The 25,518-nt window shown below is 42.5% G+C and overlaps 1 protein-coding gene across 1 annotated transcript; it reads right to left on the bottom strand.

The window, feature by feature from the left end:
* Positions 1-1,551: 1,551 nt before the first annotated feature.
* psmc2 (proteasome 26S subunit, ATPase 2) lies at positions 1,552-25,125 on the bottom strand. The gene is made up of 12 exons (XM_086010442.1): positions 24,945-25,125; positions 18,344-18,381; positions 17,130-17,211; positions 14,813-14,912; positions 13,009-13,140; positions 12,706-12,778; positions 9,987-10,082; positions 9,485-9,649; positions 8,961-9,048; positions 5,373-5,575; positions 4,837-4,933; positions 1,552-4,310 (listed from the first exon to the last, which is right to left on the bottom strand). Exons 1-12 carry the CDS (start codon positions 25,015-25,017, stop codon positions 4,153-4,155), a joined length of 1,305 nt encoding a protein of 434 aa, XP_085866568.1. The 5' UTR covers positions 25,018-25,125; the 3' UTR covers positions 1,552-4,152.
* Between the last annotated feature and the right edge of the window lie 393 nt (positions 25,126-25,518).

Below are 25,518 nucleotides of genomic sequence, written 5' to 3'. Positions count from 1 at the left end.
TGACTTGCACCAAGTCCTGCTCGCCCAACACTCCCAGCCTACGTTGGTTCTCAATCTCACAATGCTTCAAATTTTACATCTTCATCCTCATCTAGAAATCCATCCATGGTCTTGCCTCACACCACTGCAATCTTCACCAGCCTTATACTCTTCTCTCCTGCTATCGACATACTGTTTCTCTGACTCTGGCCTTTTGTGCATCCACCCTTCCTTCACCCCAACACTGGAGTGACAGAACCTTCAGCCACTTCGATCCTACTCTCTAATTCTTTTCTTGAACCTCTCTGCCTTCAAAAATGTTCTCAAAGCCCATTTCTTCGGCCAAGCTTTTGGTCATCCTTCTGATCTCCCTCTTGACTCACCATCTGTTTCCCTGTCTACCTATGAAGCACCTCGGAACATTCTTTGCTAAAAGGTACCGTACTATAAAATGTAAGTTGTTGTTGTAATAATCTTGCAAGCAGTCTTTCCCCACCAGATCTCATTCTATTACAGTATTTGCTGCTTATTGAAATTACATACAAATCTAAGAATTCTGCATGCAACAGAGGGCAAGCAGCCAAAGCTACACAAAAAACTTAAGTTGCAAATAAAAATAGCTTGAATAAAATTATGTTTGCATGTTCTACTTTTGATAGCTTCCCCAAGTACTTTAATTAACAGTGACATCTGCTGGCAAAGACATGTTAATCTCACAAAGCAGTAACTGGCTGTTCTAAGTTGACAACATTCACGAACAGCATTGAATGAATATAAATTTGTCCAAGGAATTAGATATTTAATGAGTGTTTCATATATCAAATTAATTGGTTTTTACATTTAAACCCAGGGTGTATAATTCCACTTTGGTGACAGTCTATTACATCTCAGTGGCATCTATTAATAAGTGCTTTGAACACAACATAATGCTCAACCCAATGAAGAAAGCTTTTGAGAACAATTTACAGAAACTAGTCCCTGAGGTAAAGGTCTACTACATGAAATGTTGGTCATTATAAATGAGATTGAAGTCTTACAGATGAAATGGGTTCAAAATAAATCCCCAGTGATAGATGGCATTTGTCCCAGAGTGGCATCAATAGACATTGGCTAGGTACCAGTCAAAACATGCTGTCAGCATGGATTCAGAAGGGGAAGATGCTGCTTGACCAACCTCCTCAACTTCTTTGAGGAATTAACAACCTAAGTGAACTGTGATAAGCCGCATGACATGGTGTACCTTGACTTCCAAAAGGCTTTTGTAAAATTTCAACATGAAAGGCTATCAATTAAACTCAAAGTAAACCCTGGGAGTAAGTGAGAAACTGGCTGCAGCATAGAAATTCTGTATTAATTAGAGTAGTTATGTTGTAGTAGGAGAAAGTACTGAGTGGGGTACCTCAGGGCTCAGTACTGGGACCACTACTGTTCCTTAATTTACATAAAAAGGCCTGGATTCAGAAACTCAGTGCTAACGTGGTCAAATTTACAAATGATACCAAACTGGGAGGGGCAACGGAATGGTTCAGAAATTACAGGATGAGTTAGACAAAATATGTAAATAGGAAGAGCAATGGCAGATTAAATTTAATGCAGACAAGTGTAAAGTGCTACACATAGGAAGGAAAAAAAATAAACAGATACTCCATGAATGGTGCGGAAATAGCTGAGGATGAAGCTAAGAGAGTAGAAGACTTAGGCCGACGCTCAGGGGGCAGGTTTGGAGGCAGGACATCCGGCAAAAATCGCAAAGATTGACAGCAGGTCGGAAACCCGGTCAACCCACCTCCAATCAATCTTCCCAAGTGTTGGGTCCCCGATTTGCGCATGGACCCAACCCCTAGCGGCAGGAAGAGGATTATAGCCACTTAAATGCTTAACAGGTTAACAGGCAGTTAACAGGCTTTTTCCAATTTTGACACTTCTACTGCAGGCTTCCCGCCGTCCAGACACCATGCCAGGTAAGTGTGGCGTGTTGAGTCTGCTGTAATTTTTATGCATTGATGACAGCTGCAGAAGTGGTGCGAAGGATCCAATGGTGCATTTCAGAGGTAAGAAAATGTTGGGAAATTCATTTTTAATGTATTGACTTTTCTATAGGTAACAAGTTTTGAATTGTATGTGTAGTCCCACTTCATTGGGAGAAACACTCACCAGTGACAGATCACTTCTGTAACCTCACCTGCAGCTGCCATCTGTTCTAGCCTAATGAGTCACTGGAGAGCCTGGGTGCAAGAGCTCACCTGTGAACAGTGATCGTCAGTGTTGGCAGCACCTCAATGTTGTCAAACACTGAAAAAATCAACTGTCAAAAAAATTGCACTTAGTCCCTTTAAGAAAACCAGCAGATGATACATAATCAAATTAAATCATCTGCCACCGGCTTCCTCTTAATTGGCTGGCAAGCTTGCAAGGCAGGCTTAACAAGGCTAATTGATGTCAAATTACATCTGTGGGCCAGATCTGGAACCTGGAAGACAGCTGACCTGCTGCCAAGCTGCCTCGAAGCATAAAATCGCAGCCCTAGACTCTTGTCTAACCTTGTGAAACCAATGCAGAGCAGCAATCAACAATGCTAAAAGGATGTTGAACTATATAATCGCAACAATAGAATACATGTCCAAGAAGGTAATGATCAAAGCGTATAGTGCTCAGCTCAGCCTGCAACTTGATTACTGTGTCCAGTTCTGCTCACCAAGAAACAAAACACAAATCAAACATTGGAGGCTGTGTAGCGAAGAGCCATGAGGCTGATCCCCAGTGTCAGGGGTCCAAAAGATTGGATTGATTTGGGCTTTTTGATCTAGAAATATTACTTTAAACTGCAAGAGTAGAACTGGGTGCCACAAGTTCAAACTACTAAAGGTAGTTTTGGTGCTAATATTGGGAAATAATTCTTCTTACAAAAGAGTTATCAATGTGTGGAAACTTCCAAATAGAAAGTTGTGGAGGCAAAGATCCTGAAACTGCCCCAGGAGCTGCAGTGGGACATCAGGTATGCTTTGTGCCCCAAAAAAAAACATAACACAAATTTCTATGCCAATATGCTTATTCATTCAACTACCATCAGTGGGCCTGGTAATAAATTGTTACATGGCATAACAGATTATCTGGTCATTATCACATTGCTGTTTGTGGGAGCTTGCTGTGCGCAAATTGGCTGCCACGTTTCCTACATTACAACAATGACTACACTTCAAAAGTACTTAATTGGCTGTAAACACTTTGGGCTGGCCTGAGGCTGTGAAAGGCACTATATAAATGCAAGTCATTCTTTCTTTTAGCATTTCATAACCATAGATGTTAATATAAATATACATCAAATGACTACATGTTAGACAGTCAGAAATTTGACTTTTATAGTAGCTGTATTCAAAAGATGCATCTAAGCCAAAGATTATTCAGTCTAATACATGCACCAACATTCCTAGTTTTAGCAAAGATTAATTCTGAATGTAACTTAATAAGAATTTAAACTTATGCATAAGAATTTCAAGGTCAAAATAAATTGGTTATGGTACTGCATTTAAAAGAAAACTTGCCTCATCATGTCCTAATGATGTTTCAAAGTGCTTTGCAACCAATAAATTATTTTGAGGTGAAGTCACTTATAGGTCAACGTGGCAGTCAATCTGTTCACAGCAAGGATCCACAAACAACAAATTAGATGAACGATCAGTTTCTGATTTTGCTATGCGTTGGTTGAGCAAGGAATTCTGATTAGGACAGCAAGAAAACTCACTGCTCTTCTTTGAATAGTGCCATAGGGTAGTTTACATCCATCCGAACAGGAAGCTTGGTTTAACGTCTCATTCAAAAAGGTGACAGCGCAGCACTCCTTCAATCGTACTCAAAAATCGCAGAATGGGGCTCGAGCCCAAATTTAAAGGCAGACCATTACCAATTGACCCAGAATGATGCAGGGATTTCAGTCAAATTTACACACCTTGTACAAAATTCTGCATTTTTTTTTTACAATCAAGTTATACATAGCAGTTACCAGACTGGTGGATTACATTTTTATTTCTACTGGAACTTGAGCAATACAAAGTTGTGAAAACAATTAAAGTTCATCAAAACTATCTTCATCACATTTGTTACAGTTAGTCAAAAGCACAACTGGGTTACAGAATGCAAATATTAGTCACGCACTAGAAACAAACTAAAGGTGAATTAGTTGTAGGTCATGTATCTTGGAGTAGCACTGAACTTGGCGTACGACTTGATAACTTTATTCACAGCTTCCAAGAAATCTTTCTCAGTAGCAATTTTTCGGCGTGCTCGGATAGCGAACATTCCAGCTTCAGTGCAAACACTGCGGATCTCAGCCCCTGCAAAGAAGTAGAGAATAATATCACAAAGCATGAAAAAATTACTTCACTGTGTTGCTCCATCATTGTCACCATGAAGTGCTCTTGCAGAGCGCCGGAACAGGCTCGACGGGCCGAATGGCCTCCTAAGCTGTAACCATTCTATGATTCTATTTGTGCTAAAGACTCAGTTACCAGGCTGGTCAATGTAATTTTATGCAGGACCTGTATAGCCAACAGATAGGGAGATCTTCATCCCATCTGAAATCCCAGCATCATTCTGTATCAGTTGGTAGCACTCAGCTTTTGAATCAGAAGGTTGTGGATCCCAGAAGTAAAAGGACAGTGTGTCATCCTAGTAACCTCAAGACTTTGTTACAGCCAATGGGTACTTAAAACGTCCACTGAAATAGCATCCAAGATCAGCTGCAACAGATTCTTCATCTATTAACACTTGTAAACATTGAGAGAGATCTAAACATAGAAATGAAATAAAGTGCATACTGTGTGTTTTAAATTGATTTAAAAAAAATTTAGTTTAACCCACCTGTACTATTTGGACACAGTCGAGCAAGCAGTTCAAACCTTATGTCCCTTTCCACACTCATGGAACGTGCATGGATTTTGAAAATGTGAGTTCGGCCCTGAAATGAAAGTCACATGCAACTTATTTCATGCAAACTACAAATTTTATATCGACAACAAAATTTCAGATCTTTATACATTCCAGGTAGGAAAGAATAATGTTCAATTTTACACATTTGATGCTTTCAATCTTAGCAGAAACACGTAAAGGGAAAAGTGGTCGTGCTGGAAATCAGGTGACAGGTACATGTAAAGTGCATCAATATTACAACTGTAGTTATGTATATTTTGTATGGGTCCCGCATTAACACAACCTATATGAAGCAACCGGAGCTCTTTGTACAAGGACAATAGACATTCAATATCGTTTCACAAAATTAGTTTCATTAACAAGCAAAGAAGTAAACCAGAATAAATGCAATCCTTGATAAAAAATCTTAATAAATATCTGAAAAATTGCCAAATACATTTGGAATATTGAGTAAAGTATTTCCATACCTCAAGATCTGGCAAACTGAATTCAATTTTCCGGTCTAAACGTCCAGGTCTCATCAGAGCTGGATCCAAGGTATCAGGCCTGTTTGTGGCCATCAGTACTTTAATATTGCCCCTGGGATCAAAACCATCAAGTTGGTTAATAAGCTCCAGCATTGTGCGTTGAACTTCATTGTCACCACCGGCACCATCATCAAAACGAGCACCTTGGAGGAGAGAGAATAAATTGCTTATCAAATGTTAAACACATTACTACAGGTTTGAAATACAGAAAATAGACTATTTAGCCAATTATATTTTTGGACATGGGTGTGCCACATTATAATTGGGGTGGTCCTACACATCTTATGACAAAAGAGTGTTCAAACAGAAGAGAAGTTTAGGCCCCGATATTGACAGGGCGGGTTGGGTGGAGAAGGAGTTTTGACCGGGAAACCTGGAAGCATGCTGTGGAGTTTTTTTTAAAATTAAAGACAGGATCCCCGCCTGGAAGTCAGCCTGGTTGGCAGGCTTGGGTCCCCGTCGGTTGGGGAGCACTCTGGAGGAGGCCGCAGGAGCAGGTAGGGAGCCTGCAGCTGCTAGTGGGAGTCCGATCCTCGTTCCCGGGGTGGGGGGTGGGATCCAATGGCAGGGTAGCAGGTATCTTGGTGGGCTGGGAGGAAGCACTCCTGCCCTGCCTCTGTTAAACCCAGAAGTGGGCAGGTTGTAGTCAGGTTTGAGATTTTAAATGTTTTTACATCTCACCCGACCCCAACTGTTCTGGGTTAACTTTTTCTGGGTTAAAATTACCCCCTTCGTTGCAATGCATTTGCTTAGCTTTTTAATTTTATCCACTTACACAGGAATGTGGAATTTCAAATCAAATGCACTCATTTTGTAAAAACACATCAAAACAAGTTGAACACCAACAAATTACTGAATGAACACAAGTTCAGAAAGAATTTTTTTTCATTTTATAAAGAGGATTAAAAACTTCTCAAATTAGATCATTCTTTCTTACAACTGAATGGTCAGTCATAAACTGATATGCAGAGTACACCAAGACTTGTTCTACCAAATCACAACACTAAATTACTCATTGAAAAGACTAATTAACATACTCAATTAGTTAACATAGAAGATAGGAGCAGGAGTAGGCCATTCGGCCCCTCGAGCCTGCTCCGCCATTCAATGAGATCATGGCTGATCATCCAAATTCAGTACCCTGTCCCTGCCTTCTCCCCATATCCCTTTAGCCTTAAGAAATATATCCAACTCCTTCTTGAATATATTTAATGAATTGGCCTCTACTGCCTTCTGTGGCAGAAAATTCCACAGGTTCACCACTCTCTGGGTGAAGAAATTCCTCCTCATCTCAGTCCTAAATGGCTCACCCCTTATCCTTAGACTATGACCCCTAGTTCTGGACTCCCCGGCCATCGGGAACATCCTTCCTGTATCTAGTCTGTCCAGGCCTGACAGAATTTTATAGGTTTCGATGAGATCCTCTCTCAATCTTCTAAACTCCAGTGAGTACAAGCCCAATCGACCCAATCTCTCCTCATACGTCATTCCTGCCATCCCAGGTATCAGCCTGGTAAATCTTCGCTGCACTCCTTCCATGGCAAGAACATCCTTCCTCAGATAAGGCGACCAAAACTGCACACAATACTCAAGGTGCGGTCTCACCAAGGTCCTGTACAACTGCAGCAAGACATCCTTGTTCCTGTACTCGAACCCTCTTGCTACGAAGGCCAACATACCATTTGCCTTCTTAACCGCCTACTGCACCTGCATGCTTACCTTCAGCGACTGGTGCACAACACCACCCAGGTCTCTCTGCACTTCCCCTTCTCCCAATCTATTGCCATTCAAATAATAATCTGCCTTCCTGTTTTTGCCACCAAAGTGGATAACCTCACATTTATCCACATTATAGTGCATTTGCCATGTTTCTGCCCAATCACCCAACCTGTCCAAATCGTACTGGAGTTTCACAACATCCTCCTCACAGCATACCCTCCCACCCAGCTTTGTGTCGTCTGCAAATTTGGAGATACTACATCCAATTCCCTCATCCAGATCATTAATATATATTGTGAACAGCTGGGGTCCTAGGACCGATCCTTGCGGTACCCCACTAGTCACTGCCTGCCACTCGGAAATGACCCGTTTATTCCAACTCTTTGCTTTCTATCTGCCAACCAGTTCTCTATCCAAGTCAATACCTTGCCCCCAATCCCACGTGCCTTAATTTTACAAGCTAATCTCTTATGCGGGACCTTATCGAAAGCCTTCTGAAAGTCCAAATACACCACATCCACTGGTTCTCCCTTATCTATTTTACCAGTTACATCCTCAAAAAATTCCAGTAGATTAGTCAAGCACGATTTACCTTTTGTAAATCCATGTTGACTTTGTCCGATCCTGTCACTGCTTTCCAAGTGCTCTGCTATTACATCTTTTATAATGGACTCTAGCACTTTCCCCACTACCGATGTCAGGCTTACCGGTCTATAATTCCCTGCTTTTCTCTACCACCTTTTTTGAATAATGGGGTAACATTAGCTACCCTCCAATCCATGGGAACTGTTCCAGAATCTATAGAATTTTGGAAGATGACAAGCAATGCATCTACTATCTCCAGGGCCACTTCCTTAAGTACCCTAGGATGTAGATTATCAGGCCCTGGGTATTTATCGGCCTTCAATCCCATCAACTTCCCCAACACCATTTCCCTACAAATACGGATTTCTTTCAGTTCCTCCCTCTCATTAGTCCCTATGTTCCACGACATCTCTGGGAGGTTATTTGTGTCCTCCTTTGTGAAGACAGAACCAAAATATGTATTTAATTGGTCTGCCATTTCTTTGTTCCCCATTATAAATTCCCCCGATTCTGACTGCAAGGGACCTACGCTTGACTTCACCAGTCTTTTTCTCTTCACATATCTATAAAAGCTTTTACAGTCAGTTTTTAATGTTCCCTGCAAGCTTACTTTCATAATCTATTTTCCCCCTCTTAATTAATCCCTTTGTCCTCCTTTGCTGAATCCTAAACTGCTCCCAATCCTCAGGTTTGCTGCTTTTTTTGGCCAATTTCTATGTCCTCTCTTTGGATCTGATGTTATCCCTAATTTCCCTTGTTAGCCACGGTTGAGTCACCTTTTTTGATTTATTTTTATGCCAAACTGGGATGAACAAATTCTGTAGTTCATCCATGTGATCTCTGAATGTTTGCCATTGCCTATCCACCGTCAACCCTTTGAGTGACATTACCCAATCAATCCTACCCAACTCGCATCTCATACCATCATAGTTCCCTTTATTTAAATTCCTCCATTTGATAAGTTGTCTAGTTATGAGATTTCAGTAAGGAAACACAGTAATTGGCTTCATTTACACTTGTGTTGATAGTACCAAAGTCTGTTGAAGTAAACAGATAGTTTCCAGATTACTGTCTCCATCTAATGTGACATCAGTACAACCCTCTGCTTTCTATTTACTTATTAAATCTCCTTACACATATCAACTATATTCATATATTTTCAAACCATCAGTTAGCACTGAAACACCCCATTGCTTAAAAAAAAAAAAAAAAATATACAAATACCTCCAATTGCATCAATCTCATCAAAGAATATTAAACAAGCCTTCTTTGTTCTGGCCATCTCAAAAAGTTCACGAACCATTCGAGCACCCTAAATACAATAAAAAGTTGTGTTAATTTTATATTATGCATATCCAGAACAATTCTAGCTGTGCAATAATGTGGTAGAGGTCACCTTTAAGTAATATTTTTCATATATGAAATTACATGAAAGGATTCAGCAAACGATTAGGTACTGTAGCCTCCTTCGCATAGGGGCTTCCGTCCTTTCAGAAACTTGCATTTTAAATTTTCACAAAATAATTTAGAGGGGAGCTGAAATGGGTCATCAAAACTGAAAGTATTGTTTCAATGTCTCGTGCAAAGAACACATCCTCAGAGACAACAGCCCTACCCAAATACTGCATTGGAGGGTCAGCATAGATTATCTCTACAACTACTAAAGTTGGGCTCGGATCATCCACGTTCAGGAGAGAGAGTACTACCACATCACTAGAACAGAAATATATTAAGATATTGGTCTTTACCTCTCCAACATACTTCTGCACCAGTTCAGATCCAATCACTCTGATGAAGCAGGCATCCGTCCGATTTGCTACAGCTCGTGCACAGAGAGTTTTGCCTGTTCCAGGTGGCCCAAATAGCAGCACTCCTTTTGGTGGTTCAATACCAAGGTTTACAAAACGCTCTGGCTGAAAAGCAAACCGACAGCAATTTATTATAATTCTGACTTGGTCGGTATAAATATTTCGCTTCGCAGAACTGGAAGACAAAACTGTAGTAACTATGATGTTAAAATAGCATAAGCAATCCAAAGAAAAAACAAGTGCCCATTTTCCCAGTTAACTGGTTGTTTACATCCCCATTTGCTTGGGGGTGGAAATCTCTCTCTCCCCCCCCTCCACCCCCAAAATATGTTGTTCCAACACACAAAAATACTGACATTACAACACAATCAAACTGGATCTTAAAAACGATTAAATCATATGCAATCCATACTATGCGGTTTCACACTGGACATATACTTACGTGCAGCAAAGGGGTTTCCACAACCTCCCTCAATTTCTCAATCTGTTCCTTGCAGCCACCGACATCGCTGTAGGTCACATCTGGCTTTTCTTCCACCTGAAAGTGCAGAATTAGTTACTTAAACGGATTCAAAGTTACAGTGTAAATACAATTTTTTAAAATGTCTATAGTATTGTGGAGAGGAGGAAAGAGGGTCAAATTATTACAGATCTTTGTTAATTAAGTACCTCAAAAAAAGTCACAACCCCAACTAGTGAATAGTAAAGATTCCAGTATAGCGAGGCTAGTTTACAAAATTAAGGTCATCATTTTGCCGAACAATGATAACCTTTAATGGAAATAACAAACTGAAACAAAATGTTGATGTATTACTAGTTATATAATGCATCCCTCTAGCCATAAACACTGTTCACTCAACATTTCAAGTTTGATTCCAAATTACAACGGCAGACCTCAAGATCGTATAGACATATATACTGACTAGATTTGAACAGGTTAATAACTCACCAAGGTGCAATACTAAACTGGAAAGAATGTGGAGGCCAACTAAATAAGTTTAAGAAATAATGTAACCTATTTTAGAGCTCCATTTATGTATTAGTGCTTTTACTTGGAAAACAGAGTAGTCCTTCCTGACAATAATATTTTGTTACGGTGTTTTTAAAATCAAATCAACTTTTATTGTCATTGTTAGTGCACAAGTGCAGTACAACGAAATGTAGACGATGTCTAGTTAATATTCTCACACAAGGTTTTATTAGAGGACCCTGAAGGATTATAAATTTCTCCATGGTAGGTGTCAGCCGTGGCTCAGTGGGTAGCACCCTCAGCTCTGGGTCAGAAGGTTGTAGGTTCAAGTCCCACTCCAGAGACTGGAGCACAGAAATCTAGGCCGACACTCCACTGCAGTACTGAGGGAGCGCTGCACTGTCGGAGGTGCCGTCTTCCGGATGAGATATTAGAGGCCCCGTCTGCTCTTTCAGGTGGACGTAAAAGATCCCATGGCACTATTTCGAAGAATAGCAGGGGAGTTATCTCCAGTGTCCTGGTCAATATTTATCCCTCAATCAACATCACAAAAAAAACAGATTATCTGGTCATCATCACATTGCTGTTTGTGGGAGCTTGCGGTGTGCAAATTGGCTGCTGCGTTTCCTACATTACAATAGTGACTACACTTCAAAACGTACTTAATTGGCTGTAAAGCGCTTTGGGACATCCTGTGGTCGTGAAAGGCGCTATATAAATGCAAGTCTTTCATGATAACCACTAAAACTGTACTGGAATACAACGAAGTTCTCTGGTTTCCTCTCCTCAGGTACTGTCCTCCTTCCTTTCAAATCGGTGTCATCACCCCCTCCTCAAAAAAACATTTCTGCCCCAGTGTCCTTGCAAACTACCACTCCATCTCCAACCTCCCTTTCCTCTCCAAAGTCCCATCTGCCTCACAACTCCAATCAGGTTTCTGCCCCTGCCTAGGACTGAAACAGCCCTCATCAAAGTCACAAGTGGTATTCTACGTGACTGCGACCATGGTGCACTATCCCACATCATCCTTCTCGACTGTCTGCAGCCTTTGACACAGCTGACCACACCATCCTCCTCCAACGCTTCTCCGTTGTCCAGCTGAGTGGGACTGTCCTTGACTGGTTCCATTCTTAATTATCCAGTCATAGCCAGAGAATCCCTGCAATGGCTTTTCTTCCCACCACCGCACAGTTAACCTCTGGAGTCCCCCAAAGATCTATCCTTGACCTCTCCCATTTTTCATCGACATGCTGCCCCTCGGCGACATCATCCGAAAACAAGTCAGGCGCCACATGTACACTGACAACTACCCAAGCTCTACTTCACCACCACCTCACTTGACTACGCCACAGCCTCCGATTTGTCAGACTGCTCGACATCCAGTCCTGGATGAGTTGAAATTTCCTCTAATTAAACACCGAGAAGGTCGAGGCCACAGTCTTTGGCACCTGCTACAAACTCTGTTCCCTAGCCACAGATTCCATCCCACCTTCCTGGCCACCGTCTCAGGCTGAACCAGACGATTTGCAACCTTTGGCATCCTATGTGGCCCCAACCGGAGCTTCCGACCCCATATCCTCTCCTCTCCATCACCAAGACCGCCTACTTCCACCTCCGTAATATCACCCGTCTCTACTCCTACTGAAACTCTCATCCATGCTTTTTTTACTTCCAGACTCGACTATTCCAATGGTCTCCTGCCTGGCCTCTCATCTTTCACCCTCCATAAACTTGAGTTCATCCAAATATCCTAGCTCGCACCAAGTCCCGTTCACTCATCACTCCTGTGCTTGATGGCCTACATTGGCTCCTGGTGCTCGAACGCCTGTGTTTTAAAATTCTCCTCTTCATGTTCAAATTCCTCCATGGCCTCGCCCCTCCCTAACCTCCTCCAGCTCCACAACCCACCAAGTAGTCTGCATTTCTTCAACTCTGGCCTCTGTCCATTCCCTACTTCCTTCACCCCACCATTGACAGCCCCGCCTTCAGCTGCTTAGGTCCTAAGCTCTGGAATTCACTCCCTAAACTTCTGCTCTTCTCTTTTCCTCTGACCGTCCTTAAAGCCTACCTCACACCTGTCCCAATATCTCCTTCGTTGGCTCGGTGTCAATTCCCGTCCGATTACACTGTGATGCCCCTTGGAATGTCTTACTACAGTAAAGGCACTACACAAATGCAAGTTGTTGCTTACCTGCATCATGGTAACTGTGGGATCAATCTTTGGAGGCAGTGGAATATGGATTTGGTACTTGTTTCGATCCACACTGTAGAATTTAAAAAAGTATTTTAAAATGTGGCGTAGTCTGAAGTAAAATAACTTTATATTGATTATTTGTTGATCAGATATAAAATGAATATTAACAAAATCATGAGACTGAAGTTATCTTAAATTGGACTAATTAAAATGTATAAAATTCTGTAATCCAGTATAATAACATAATACAAGTGGTGCATATCAGCTGGCATCTAAGAAAATGAAAGATTTTGTTCATACCCAACTCTCATTCCTTCCTCAATGTCAGTGGGAGCCACTTGGTCACTCAAATCAACCACAAATTTTGCAAACTGCTTCACATTAATGATGTACTTGGGATCTTCTGAATCTGCATTAATGATCTTTGTACATCTACAAAAAGAAAAAATGCAATCTTATTCATCATTTTATTAAGCTTCAGCCAGTGACACTGGCTTGGATTTATATTAGTGGCAATGCTAGACTCCCTTAAACTAGTTAAACAGCCTCAAGACACATCTTCAGAAGCGTAGCAGTCACACCAAGTGACAACTCCTCCATTCATCCTGCTTGGAAGTTAGGGTCACCCAAATACAAGTACCCCAAAATAGGGGTCAATATTAGAAACGTTTGTGCACTAGATTGGAACTAGCACAACTCAAAACCTTTGGCGGGCAACTTACTCTGGAAAGGCATTTTGCATTTTATTGAATTTCATCAAGTACAGTAAGTTCATACATGCATTCTTCACTTGGGTGAGTGATTTGTCATTTGATGTTTACACTAACAAAGTTATGACAATTTAATATTAAAATCATCGCAACCTGTAGGTGTCAATGAAGACATGGCGAGACTAGTTTATGATTAATTAATTGGCATTTACTGAACTTGCTCAAATACGGAGATTGTTGTTATCTGTGAACCAGAGAGGCTGGAGGGACACCTTTTGAAGGCTGATGTTAGCAACAGTAAAAATGTGGAATATAAGCGGGAGAAAAGGCTCACTCGCATCGTTCCTTTTGGAGTATTTTACCAAAGACAATCAAGAGGAAATCAACTTTCTTACCACCAAGTTCAGGAAGAGGTTTTAATCTAAAAGATAATTCCTCCCACAAAGTTACTTTCTCCAGGTTCAAATGGTTTAATTAGAATCTATGGAGTCTCAGAGCTTGGGAGATTATTAGAATGTAGTCATTGTGTGACTAGTGTCACATCAAACACAGACATTTACATGAAGTTTTATTTCTCTTATGGCATGGAAAAGGGAAGGCTGTCTGTCTCCAAAACTCATGTGCATTATCTTCAGTATTGTGAAGACAAAAATCTCTGCCCCCTACACAGCTCTGCTCTATAAAAGAGTAAAACATGCTTTATTAATAGGTGGTCTATGCTGGGGCAATTAAGTGATGAAGATGACACTGAATTGGTAAGGTTTCTCCATTCTTCTTTGCTTCCAGCAACTATTAGGATTCAATTTATCCCCAGCTGCACTGATCCTGCTCCACAGGAGGCCGCCATTTGGTTCTTTGCTAGCGCAATCCTAAACAAATCCCACTGCCCTAGCCTGGATCTTCCTGTTGTTTATCTACTTTCCCTTAAAATGCAACTGTCTCTGTCTCAACTACTCCCAGTCACAAAGCATTCAATTTTCTAACAACTCTGTGTAAACAAAATTTAAAAATTCTCCTAACGTCTCTTCTCACTCTCAATCACAATTTTAATATGACAACACCTCATTAATGAATTCCCAAGCAGAGGCAATTGTCTTTCCCTATTCACCATATCAATACTCTACATGAGTTTAAATAATCCCAGCATCTCAAATTACAACATTTATCGATCAATAACCTACAGCTTACATAATGAAGCAGGACCACACTGTGGGGAACAAAGTTCAAATATACTCCACCACTATCAATTCACAAGGAATGAAAAACAGTTGAATTAAGGATATATACATGAGTTAAGAGTTCCACGTGACAAGAAAAAGGAAAAATCTCAAAAATATTTAGGAAATTCAGAACTTTCTTCTTCAGTTTGAGGTGGAGTACTTTAGAATTCATACCTTGCAACCTGCAAAGGCTGCTCACTTTGAAGAGTCTGTTTGTCTGCTGCCAGATCCCATAGCGCTGGAGGAGCCAGACCAGTGTCAGACTCTTTGATCCCTACACAAAGGAATTCAGGCTTTAAAAATGTATTAACTTGTCACTTTAAGCAAAGTAAAATTGCATAGTACAAAAAATTGCACATGTAAAAATTCACTTCTAAAAAGATATTAAACCATCTCATTCAGATTCTGATTTAAAAATACAAAACAAAATTACTCGCTACAATACAAGTGATCTCAATCCCTGCCAAAGTCAAATATTTGTAAAATAATATGCTATACATACCTTAGGTAATAAGTAACAAAACATACAAGTGAAGTTAAACATGGTTCAGAGTGGGGTTTCTCAGGAAAGTTTTCAACAAGCCACTGGCATATTATGCCCAATGCAAATATTAGCATTCACAATACTTAAAGCACCATTCATTAAGAGCAGGAAATTTCTAACTTTTTTAAACTAGGAGATTTGATACCAGAGGAATCACAAAGTGCCACGTGGAAGATGAACAATTCATTTTCTGAAATCTGGGATTAGTTTCAAGAAAGGTTACCCCTACAGGGCTGGCAATTCAAGTAACTCAGCAACTTCTCATATTTTCTTCTCTAATTAAACCAGAGCAAATATTGTAAAACATTACCAAATTACAGAGGATTGTAGTATAATCAAATCTAATGAGTGAGAAGTTAAGCAAATCTGCCTAAAACAAAGTTACCAGCAATTAAAAGGGCAGAAGTAATAACAAGTGATTGGCCTGTGTAAACTGAGCAAGTTATATATTTATTGATTGTCACTGTAAGCCAACAACTGTTCTATGAAAAGAAACTAAAGCAGTTATAACACACTTTTAAATGTAGGAAAAGTGGCCCATGGTGCAGGGGCATAAGGAAACAATGATGCCGAGCCAAAGGAGAAGATATTAGGAGGGATGACCAAGAGCTTGGTCAAAGAGGTGGGTTTTAAGGATACTCTTAAAAAGGAGGAGCAGGAGGTGGAGGGGCTTAGGGAAGAATTCCAGGGCATGGGACCTGGGTGGCTGAAGGCATATCCTGCAAAAAGTGGGATGCACAAGAGCCAGAGGAACAAAGTTAAGAGGGTGGGGCACTGTAGGAGGTTACAGAGATGGGGGAGGTACAAGGCTATGAAGGGCTTTAGATACTGTACAAGGATTTAAAATATAGGAGACACTGGGCTCCAGGAGTCAATGTAGGTTAGCAAGGACAGGGTAATGGGTGAGCAGACTTGGTGGAAGATACGACACATGCAGCAGAGTTTCGGATGAGCTGAAGTTTATGGAAGACGGGAGGCTGGCCAGGAAAGCATTGGAAGGAGAGGAAGCAGCTGTTTTTTTTTTTAAAGAAATCTTTTTGCATCTTCCCCCATGCATAGGGGGCCCAAAGGGTTATGGCAGGAGTCAGGGAATGTAATGCCCACCCAATGGCAGGCAGGTGGCAGAATTTCTGGCTGCATGGGGCAGGTGGACACCAGAGATGTGCCCACAGGCCCCATACAAATTAGCTGTTCTCCCGCTGACCCTAGCTGACTGGAAGGTATATGGGGACATGATCCCAATGTAACCATGCCCCGTGGATTTTTGGGGCCTGGATATTTAAGCTACAGTAACCCCCATCAACATCATTCTAAGCTATACAAAAGCATATTGTAAAGTGGGAGCTTAATAAGGAAGTTCTTTATATGTGACCTTCATTCGTGACTGAGCCATAGAAGCCTGCACGTATGAAAGCACTAAAAATAAGCTTTAAAATATATAATATTATGGCAAGTTTGATGTGAAGAATCAGCTTAAAAATAATTCAGTCCTTTGATAAGAGAAAGCAAGACGGATGAAATGCATTTTGGCAGTGGGGTTAGAGTGGTTTACAGGGCTGTTTGAGTGTCTCAAGCGATGCCATAAACCACAATACTTAACCCAGTAGTTGTAAATACCAGCTGACCCCAGTTGGCATTACTTTTTTTTTACAATTAATAGCTCATTCTAATTCAACTTAAATGTTGTGATTTGTCGGTCAGATCAGCCCAAATCCATACACTTGAAGATTAATGCAATTTTGTATCCAAATAAACTATTTGGATCAAATACTATTTACAGTGACAACATCTGTTAAAATACTGCCAGCACCAAAATTTCTTTTGTACGCGTTCTCTCCATCTTGGCTGCTTGAATCAAATACTGGATACAGGCACCCGATAAGCTATTTTCAGGATGTCAGATCTAAATCATGCAAGTAGCCTTTAGGGACTTTTATTCAAACATACCGGTCAGCTCATTAATTTTCTTGAGAAGCTGCTGGATATCATCTTCTACCTGCTTGATTTGCCTGGAATATGTACTCTGACCCTACAAAACAGAAAATGGGATGTACGACAGTCATATCTCTGCAACAAAGCCAGGCACGAGGCTGGCATTAACTAGATATTAGTGCAACAGTACTCATTTTGGCAAATTAAATCTGACGCTCTGGTATGCACTGTCATACAATCCGACTAATTGAAAATCAACAAATTAACTTTTCTAATGATTTTAGGGGCCAGAAAAGCCCTACATTGTTCTAAAAGACCATCCTCAATAAAACTACCATACAAAAACAGATAGAGGCATTTACAACTTTGCTATATTGGGGAGACCAAACGCAGATTGGGTGACCGCTTTGCGGAACACCTCCGTTCAGTCCGTAAGGGTGACCCCGAGCTTCCGGTCGCCTGTCATTTCAATTCACCGCTCCATTCCCACTCGGACCTCACCGTCCTTGGCCTCTTGTACTGTTCCACGGAAGCTCAACGTAAACTCGAGGAACAGCACCTCATCTTCCGATTAGGCACTCTGCAGCCTTCCGGTCTCAATATCGAGTTCAACAATTTCAGATCATAACCTCGGCCCCTATTTCATTTTCACTTACATTTTTCCACTCCTTTCCTTTCCCCCCCCCCCTTTCCTTTTGTTTCTCTCTCACACCTGGCAGCTATCTTTTGCCCTGCCAGTACACTTTACACCTAATCACAGCCTATTACCATCTCGTCTAGCTTCTAATCTCTTTTACTTCTTTTGGTTCTTTTATTCTTTTGTCCGATCGCAGCCCTGCCTTCGATCTAGTTCCTTTTCTCTCCAGTTTTGAAGAAGGGTCACACTGCCTTGGCCATTCTTTAAAGCATGGGTTTTTTGTTTTTGTGGATTTTCTCCTGTCCCCATCTCTCTGAAGTTATTGACTCCTTGCTGCGTTCTGGTTCCACAGCCAACATCACCAGCTCACTGTGTAAACCTGCTGATCCATCAGGGAAGATAGCAGGGGCTCCTTTAGGAATAGTTTCATTCAAATAAGGAACTAAAACTATAAACATTATGCATGCACCAACAAGCTATACATGCGCATCATGTGTTGCACTCATATGCAGTTCGCTGCAATAACGATAGAAAACAGTTAAAAATTTACAATTTTGGAAGAATAGCAAATGAACATTAGCACAATACTTACATAGGTCTTCAGGAGGGCAATATCCCCTTCATCTAATGCTGCAATCAACCAAAGGAAAGTATTAGAAATGAAAAACATTACCAGCAACTAAAATTCACTACTTTTTAGCTCAGTAAATCAATCTAATGTATTTGATGATTGTATTGAAATCCACTTTTAAAAATAAAAATAAACACAGAAAATGCTGGAGATATTCAGCAGGTCAGGCAGCATCTGTGAAGAGAGAAACAGAGTTAACGTTTCAGGTCGAGACCTTTCGTCGGAACTGGAAAAAAAAGCAGGAAATGGAACAGATTTTTAAGCAAGTGTAGAGGCTGGGAAAGGGGGGAGGGGATGAAAGAACAAAAAGGGAAGGTCTGTGATAGGATAGAAGGCAGGAGGGGTTAAGAGGCATGGGGGAAAAATTCAGTATCGCCCCATTTGGGGCGCCATTATCGGCCATGCGCAAAGTTTAGTGCCTGGCGCTAATTATCGCCTCAGACAGCAAACTTGGCTTTTATCGCCCCTGGAGGTGATTGGAGCGCTAAATCAGGTGCTTCACACCTGTCTTAAGGTGCAAAGGCCGAGGAGCGAGGCGCTGAGAGCGCTGGCGAAGCAAGGAAGGACAAATCAAAATGAACCTGCAAAGTACTGCTCAGGCGTTGACGCTCTCTCTCTCTCTCTCAATGCGTGGTGCAAAAATGTCACCAACAAAAAAAGGCAGGAAGCGGTCGCCTTTAAATAGCACTCCCCAGTCCCTTCCTGACTGCAAAACGCTCCCCTCAACCTGTCGTTGCTAGCGGCAGGCAGTAAGGCAGGGGGCGCCACTCAATATCTGGTCCGGGGCGTTGCGCACTCGACTGACGTCACGATCTGCAGACGCAGAAGATCGTGCCGGTAGTGTTTAGCACCGCCGCAAAATGTCTGGTCAATTTCGCGAGCGGCGCAAACATCGCTGCGCCCGGGCGCTAGTTGCTTTGTGCCCCATTAAGGCGCTAACGGGAGGCGCAAACAACTGAATTTTTCCATTAAGAGATATTCAAGGCAAAAGGAGATGGTAATGGGACAGGTTAAGAAACAAAGGATGGCTCTAGATGAAGTGTAAATTGCGCTGGCAGAGTGAAAGACAGACAGCTGCCATAGAGAAAAGACAAACAAAAGGTGTGGATAAAAAAAATATATATTTGATAGGGGCCGAGGTTATGATCTGAAATTGTTGAACTCTATGTTGAGTCCAGAAGGCTGTAAAGTGCCTAATCGAAAGATGAGGTGCTGTTCCTCGTGCTTACTCTGAGCTTCAGTGGAACAATGCAAGAGGCCGAGGACGTTGAGGTCCGAGTGGGAGTGGAGCGTAGAATTAAAGTGACAGGCGACCGGAAGCTCGGGTTCCCCCTTACGGACTGAATGGAGGTGTTCCGCAAAGCGGTCACCCAATCTGCGTTTGGTCTCCCCAGTGTAGAGGAGACCACATCGTGAGCAGCGAATACAGTATACTAATGGCAAGAAGTACAAGTAAATTGCTGTTTCACCTGGAAGGGTTGTTTGGGGCCCTGGACAGTGCGTTGGGGGGGGGGGGGGGGGGGGGGGTGGTGGGGAAGGTATAAGGGCATGTGTTGCATCTCCTGCACAGGAAGGTGCTGGGTGAAGGGGTGGAGTGGAGTGGACCAGGGTGTCGCGGAGGGAGCGGTCCCTTCGGAATGCTGAAAGGGGAAGATGTGTTTGGTGGTGGGATCTCACTGAAGGTGGCGGAGGATGATCCGTTGAATGTGGAGGCTGGTGGGGTGAAAGGTGAGGACAAGGGGAACTCTATCGTGGTTCCGAGGGGGGGGGGGGGAGGGGGAGGGGGAGGGAAGGGGTGAGGGCAGAAGTGCGAGAGATAGAACGGACATGGTCGAGGGCCGTGTCAACCACAGTAGAGGGGAATCCTCGGTTGAGGAAAAATGAAGATATGTCGGAAGCACTGGTATGGAAGGTGGCATCATCAGAGCAGATGCGGCGGAGACGGAGAAACTGGGAGAATGGAATAGAGTCCTTACAAATAAAACCCCAGGGAAAATAAGTCAGCAGTTTAAAATGAAAAGGAGATATACCTGAATTTAAATCACACACAGAGGGCATGAGTGGCTATGGAAGAGAAACTAGACAGAGATATTATGGGTTCAGGCCTAGGGCAGGAGTTGTCTGGTTGGGGGGGCGGGGGGAGATTTAGCTTAGTGGGCAAAGGGAAGGGGGAAGAAGCAGAAGCGGCAGCTGAACAGATGATCTCAACTTTAAATCGATATGTCTACTTCTGTGGATATACAAGTCCACAGGAAGTTACACAAAGGCTTTAGAATGCACCAATCAGGTTTGATCACACCAAAAAAAATGCATTAGAAAGGAGCAAGACTGATCACAACTGTAAAAGTGATGAGCTACAAGGCAAGATTAGAAAGAAAAAAGACTGGCAATTATAGAGCACCTCACTGTGACTCAGAAGTGTCCCAAAGACCGTTGTGAAGTAGTTTGCATGCTGCTTCCGCTTTATGAGTTGAACCTTACAGTATTTGTTGTATGAAAGAATGGTGCGATAACTGGTAAATAGTCTTTGCATCCCATCTCCCGGATAGACCAGGAGATAAATGCTGAGATTTGGCCCATGCCTTCTATAGACAAAAAGAGTAAGTATGTACACAACGTGGATACACTTTTACTTGACACTTATTCAGATGCCACTGAAGTTATTACATATTTGCTCCAAGGTATGACTGACTTGGAAGCCTCCATTTGCTTGCTCAGCTACTTCTACCTATCCAACACGGTCTTTAATAGGCAGGAGGCTTTCAGCACCAAAGATGGCCACCTTCTTTGCTGCACTTTCTACATCAAGACTTAAGGACTCATTCCCCACTACACTCATGGAAACAATGGTCCTCCCAACTACTATGCTCAATCGCAGTATCGCTGAAAAGTACTACAGAACCTTGCTTTGATGCAAGCGGCAGCCCGTTTAAAGTTGCTGGCTCACCCCATTTTTAAAGTCCCAGCCAACCAGCATGCAAGCCTGGCTACATATGCATGTTTTTCCATACACAGGGATCAAATTGAAATTAGTGGAGAGTTTCCCTGCAAAATTTGGTGAGGCCTGTCCTCCCCGTTGCACCATAGGAGAGCGCAGCCCCAAATTTGCTGCCCTTGCAAAGCCAGGGCTCAGGCACAGCCACTGCCGAGCATCGCAGAACAATTTCAGACCAACATTTGCTGCAAAAAAATCAGGAGGGCGAGTGGCAGCAGTTTCTTACAGCAAGTTAAGAGAGTTCATATGGAACTGTTGCATTGTTTCTCCTGCTGTCGCAATACTTTTGTATTAACTCTGAAGCTTATTGTAAAAGCAACAGTTAAAAGGGAACCAGAATTTTGTTCTGGGTGATTTGAAACATTTCTATCAGATTCAACAGGTACTTAACACTCGTAATGAAGAGCAGCACAATGTGCTATAAAAAATGCAAATTCTTCAAGTTCGATAGGTTTTAAAAAAAAAAAAAATGAATTGTTCCTCATTTTATTCAGTTATTATATCTCAGTCCTTCCACAGCACTGACAATAACTGGGGGAAGGGAGTTTAAAGATTAGAAAAACAATGAAATAAACAAAAATCAAAATGCAATATACTGATCAGTGCATTTTCAGAAGTCACAAAATCTCAGTGGCCAATAATCGTAAACCCTTTTCCAAATCAAAAAAAGGCAGGATTACTCCCCCTTAACAGACATACGAAACAACTTTACCAGCACTGCTGTCTCTCCCATTTCTGATTCTGGCAGTTAGATCATCCCTCCCCCAAACACACTACTTTCTATGTTACTCAAAATGATTGTAATAACCTTATGTTTTAATTCAATTACCCATAGAACTCTTACCTGACTGGATTTCTCCCCCCACCCATTTTTCATTTACAACAACTCTGTATACACTCATTTTAGCCAACTGCCATGAATTTGTATAGAGATCTCAAATACAACGCAGTTTTCAAATTTTCTCCCAAGCTTCCATACATTAGCTACATTTATTAGTGTGGAACACTTATGCACAAAATTTACTAAATTTCCCTAATTAGTAGACAATGGAGCAGAGAAGGGAGTGTCAGCAAGTATTCAACTACAAGAAAGCTAATTCTGTTATCACACAGCTTCAAGCAGTGGATGCTGAATAGCAATCGGCAGCAGGAATTCTGCCCGATTTGTCCTTTACCTAACCTATCGACAGTTTTAGCATCCTAATTGCTGTCTGACTGGGGACCAAACCTGATGTCTTCTGGTCTGTACCAGGGAAGCACGTACCCACTAAACCAAAACGCCTTGGCTGCGTTATAATTTAGTGAAGACAAATTAACCCCCAAAAGTTTATTTTTTTTAAATCATATTCTGAATCCTGACAAATCTGCACCAATCTCCTAAGAGAACAGAATCCACAAGTCTAAAAAACAAACGTATTCAGAAACACTAAATCTCTTCATTACAAACTACATCTCCACAACTAGGCTGGGTAAAGGCAGCCACACACAACATAGGTGCCAACATTATCTTTATGTTTGGAGAATTTACATTATGTACAAACAGCAGTGAGACTATCACTTAAACAGAAGGAAATAATGAACAAGCTTGCATTTGTATACAAAAGCAAAATACTACAGATCCAATGTTCCCTCCAATTTTTATTTTAGGTGCGCAGTCCCTTTAAATTTGCTGCACGGTATTGTTTCCAGCATTATAGCTGGTGAGCGGGCCCTCCCAATCGCTGCGCGGGACCTCCCAATCGCTGCGCGACCGAGCAGGTGAACGTCCAGATCCAAGGTCGTCCCATCCTCTGTCATCGAATTACAGTATGCAGACGATGCTTGCGTCTGCACTCGCTCGGAGGTCGAACTCCAAACCATCGTCAACACCTTCATCGAAGCGTACAAGAGCATGGGCCTTACAATAAACATCCGTAAGACAGAAGTCCTCTACCAACCTGCCCCCGCCACACAGTGCTGCCCCCCGATTATCAAAATCCACGACAAGGCATTGGACAACGTGGACCACTTTCCATACCTTGGGAGCCTACTGTCAACAAGGGCAGACATTGACGACGAAGTCCAACACCGCCTTCAGTGTGCCAGTGCAGCCTTTGGTCGCCTGAGGAAGAGAGTGTTTGAAGACCAGGACCTCAAACCCGGCACTAAGCTCATGGTCTACAGAGCAGTAGTGATACCTGCCCTGCTGTATGCCTCAGAGACATGGACCATGTACAGCAGGCACCTCAAAGCACTGGAGAGGTACCACCAACGCTGCTGCCGCAAGATCCTGCAAATCCAATGTTCTTGCTCAGGCCAACATCCCCAGCATCGAAACTTTGACCACGCTCGATCAGCTCTGATGGACGGGGCACATTGTCCGCATGCCCAATACGAGACTCCCAAAACAAGCGCTCTACTTGGAGCTCCGGCACGGCAAGAGAGCCCAAGATGGGCAGAGGAAACGCTCAAGGACACCCTCAAAGCCTCCTTGAAAAAGTGCAACATCCCCACCGACACCTGGGAATCCCTGGCCCAAGACCGCACAAAGTGGAGGAGAAGCATCCAGGAAGGCACTGAACACCTCGAGTCTCTTCGCCGGGAGCAAGCGGAAGCCAAGCACAAGGAGCGCAAGTCAACCCAAGCACCCCACCCACCCGCCCTGTCAACCACTGTCTGCCCATCTGTGACAGAGACTGTAGGTCCCGCATTGGACTCATCAGTCACCTGCGAACTCATTTTTAATGTGGCAGCAAGTCATCCTCAGTTCAGAGGGACTGCCTAAGAGGAGAACATTGCTGCGGATGCTGGAAATCTGAAAAATAAAACAGCACCTGTGGAAAGAGAAACTGAGTTAACGTTTCAGGTGTGATGAAAGGTTATCGAGCTACTGAATATTTCCAGCATTCTTTCCCTATGTTTAAGTGGCAGTCTCACTGCTTTTCATACATAAATGTAAATTCTCCCAACAGTCAGATAATGATGGCACCGATGTTGTGTGCAGCCACCTTTACCCAGCCTATTTGTGGAGATGTAGTTTGTAAAGAATAGATTCAGTGGTTCTGAACACATTCGTTCTTTAGACTTGTGGATTCTGCTCCCTCATATTGCCTGACCTGCTGAGTATTTCCAGCATTTTCTGTTTTTTATTGCATTTATGTACCACCTTTCACGACCTCAGGGAGGTTACAAAGGGCTTCAGCGCCACTGAATTATGTTTGAAGTGTAGTAACTGTTGTAATATAGAGAATAGTGGCAGTCAATTATCGCACACCAAAGTCCCACATACAGCAAGTGCTTAAATGGTCAGAAAATCGGTTTTGATGGTGTTGGTTGAAACATGTTGGCCATGACACCAGGAGACCTCCCCTACTCGGAAACGACATTTAAGTGTTTAGATATAAAGTACATCAAAATAAACTGCGCCAAACTCGCTCCTAATCAGCAAGAGTCGGCCAGAGCCTCACACCAACTCTGCTCCCCAAATCCGCCCAGGTCTTCGTCCCCTCCTTTGCCGCAGCCTCAGGCCTCCCACTGCGGCGGCTTCGACGAGCAGACTCCAGGAGCCGGCCGCTTTAATCCACTCACCCCGGATCGGCTTGTCTTCCTCTTTAGTGTCTTCCTTGGCTTTGCGCTGGTCGGTTCCCAGGTAATCGGGCATTGCGGCGGCTCAGGCTCAGCGAGGACTCGGCCGAAACTCCCACCGTTACACAGCACTTTGCCAAGCCCCACCTCCCAACCTGCACTGCACCGCACCGGAAACCAACCCCCGCTTCCGCTCCGTGACTAGTTGGTCCTGGCGCCGCCATCTTTGAAATAGGCAAAGCGGATAAACAAGACTTGCATTTATATAGCGCCTTTCATGACCTCAGGACGCCCCAAAGCACTTTACAGCCAATGAAGTACTTTTTGAAGTGTAGTCACTGTAGTAATGTAGATATTCAGTGAAACATATTTTTCCTACAGTTCCTATCTAAGCACATACTTATGCTACATTAATTAGGATTGATGATAGCATTTTATTGCATTCCAGTGGAGCATTTAGTAGATTTTTTATGCATTACTGTTCCTTCCAAGTGGATAGTCAATTTGCTGTATATGATTACAGTTAGGTAATATAATTCAATCTTATCCGGCGTATCTCCAGAAATGGCTTCTCTTC

This window comes from Somniosus microcephalus, chromosome 17, assembly GCF_052327205.1.
Source record: "Somniosus microcephalus isolate GS21.2 chromosome 17, FLI_Smic_1.0, whole genome shotgun sequence".
Lineage (NCBI taxonomy): Eukaryota > Metazoa > Chordata > Chondrichthyes > Squaliformes > Somniosidae > Somniosus > Somniosus microcephalus.
The sequence above is the reverse complement of the archived record's forward strand: the minus strand, read 5'-3'. Positions and strand labels throughout refer to the sequence as shown.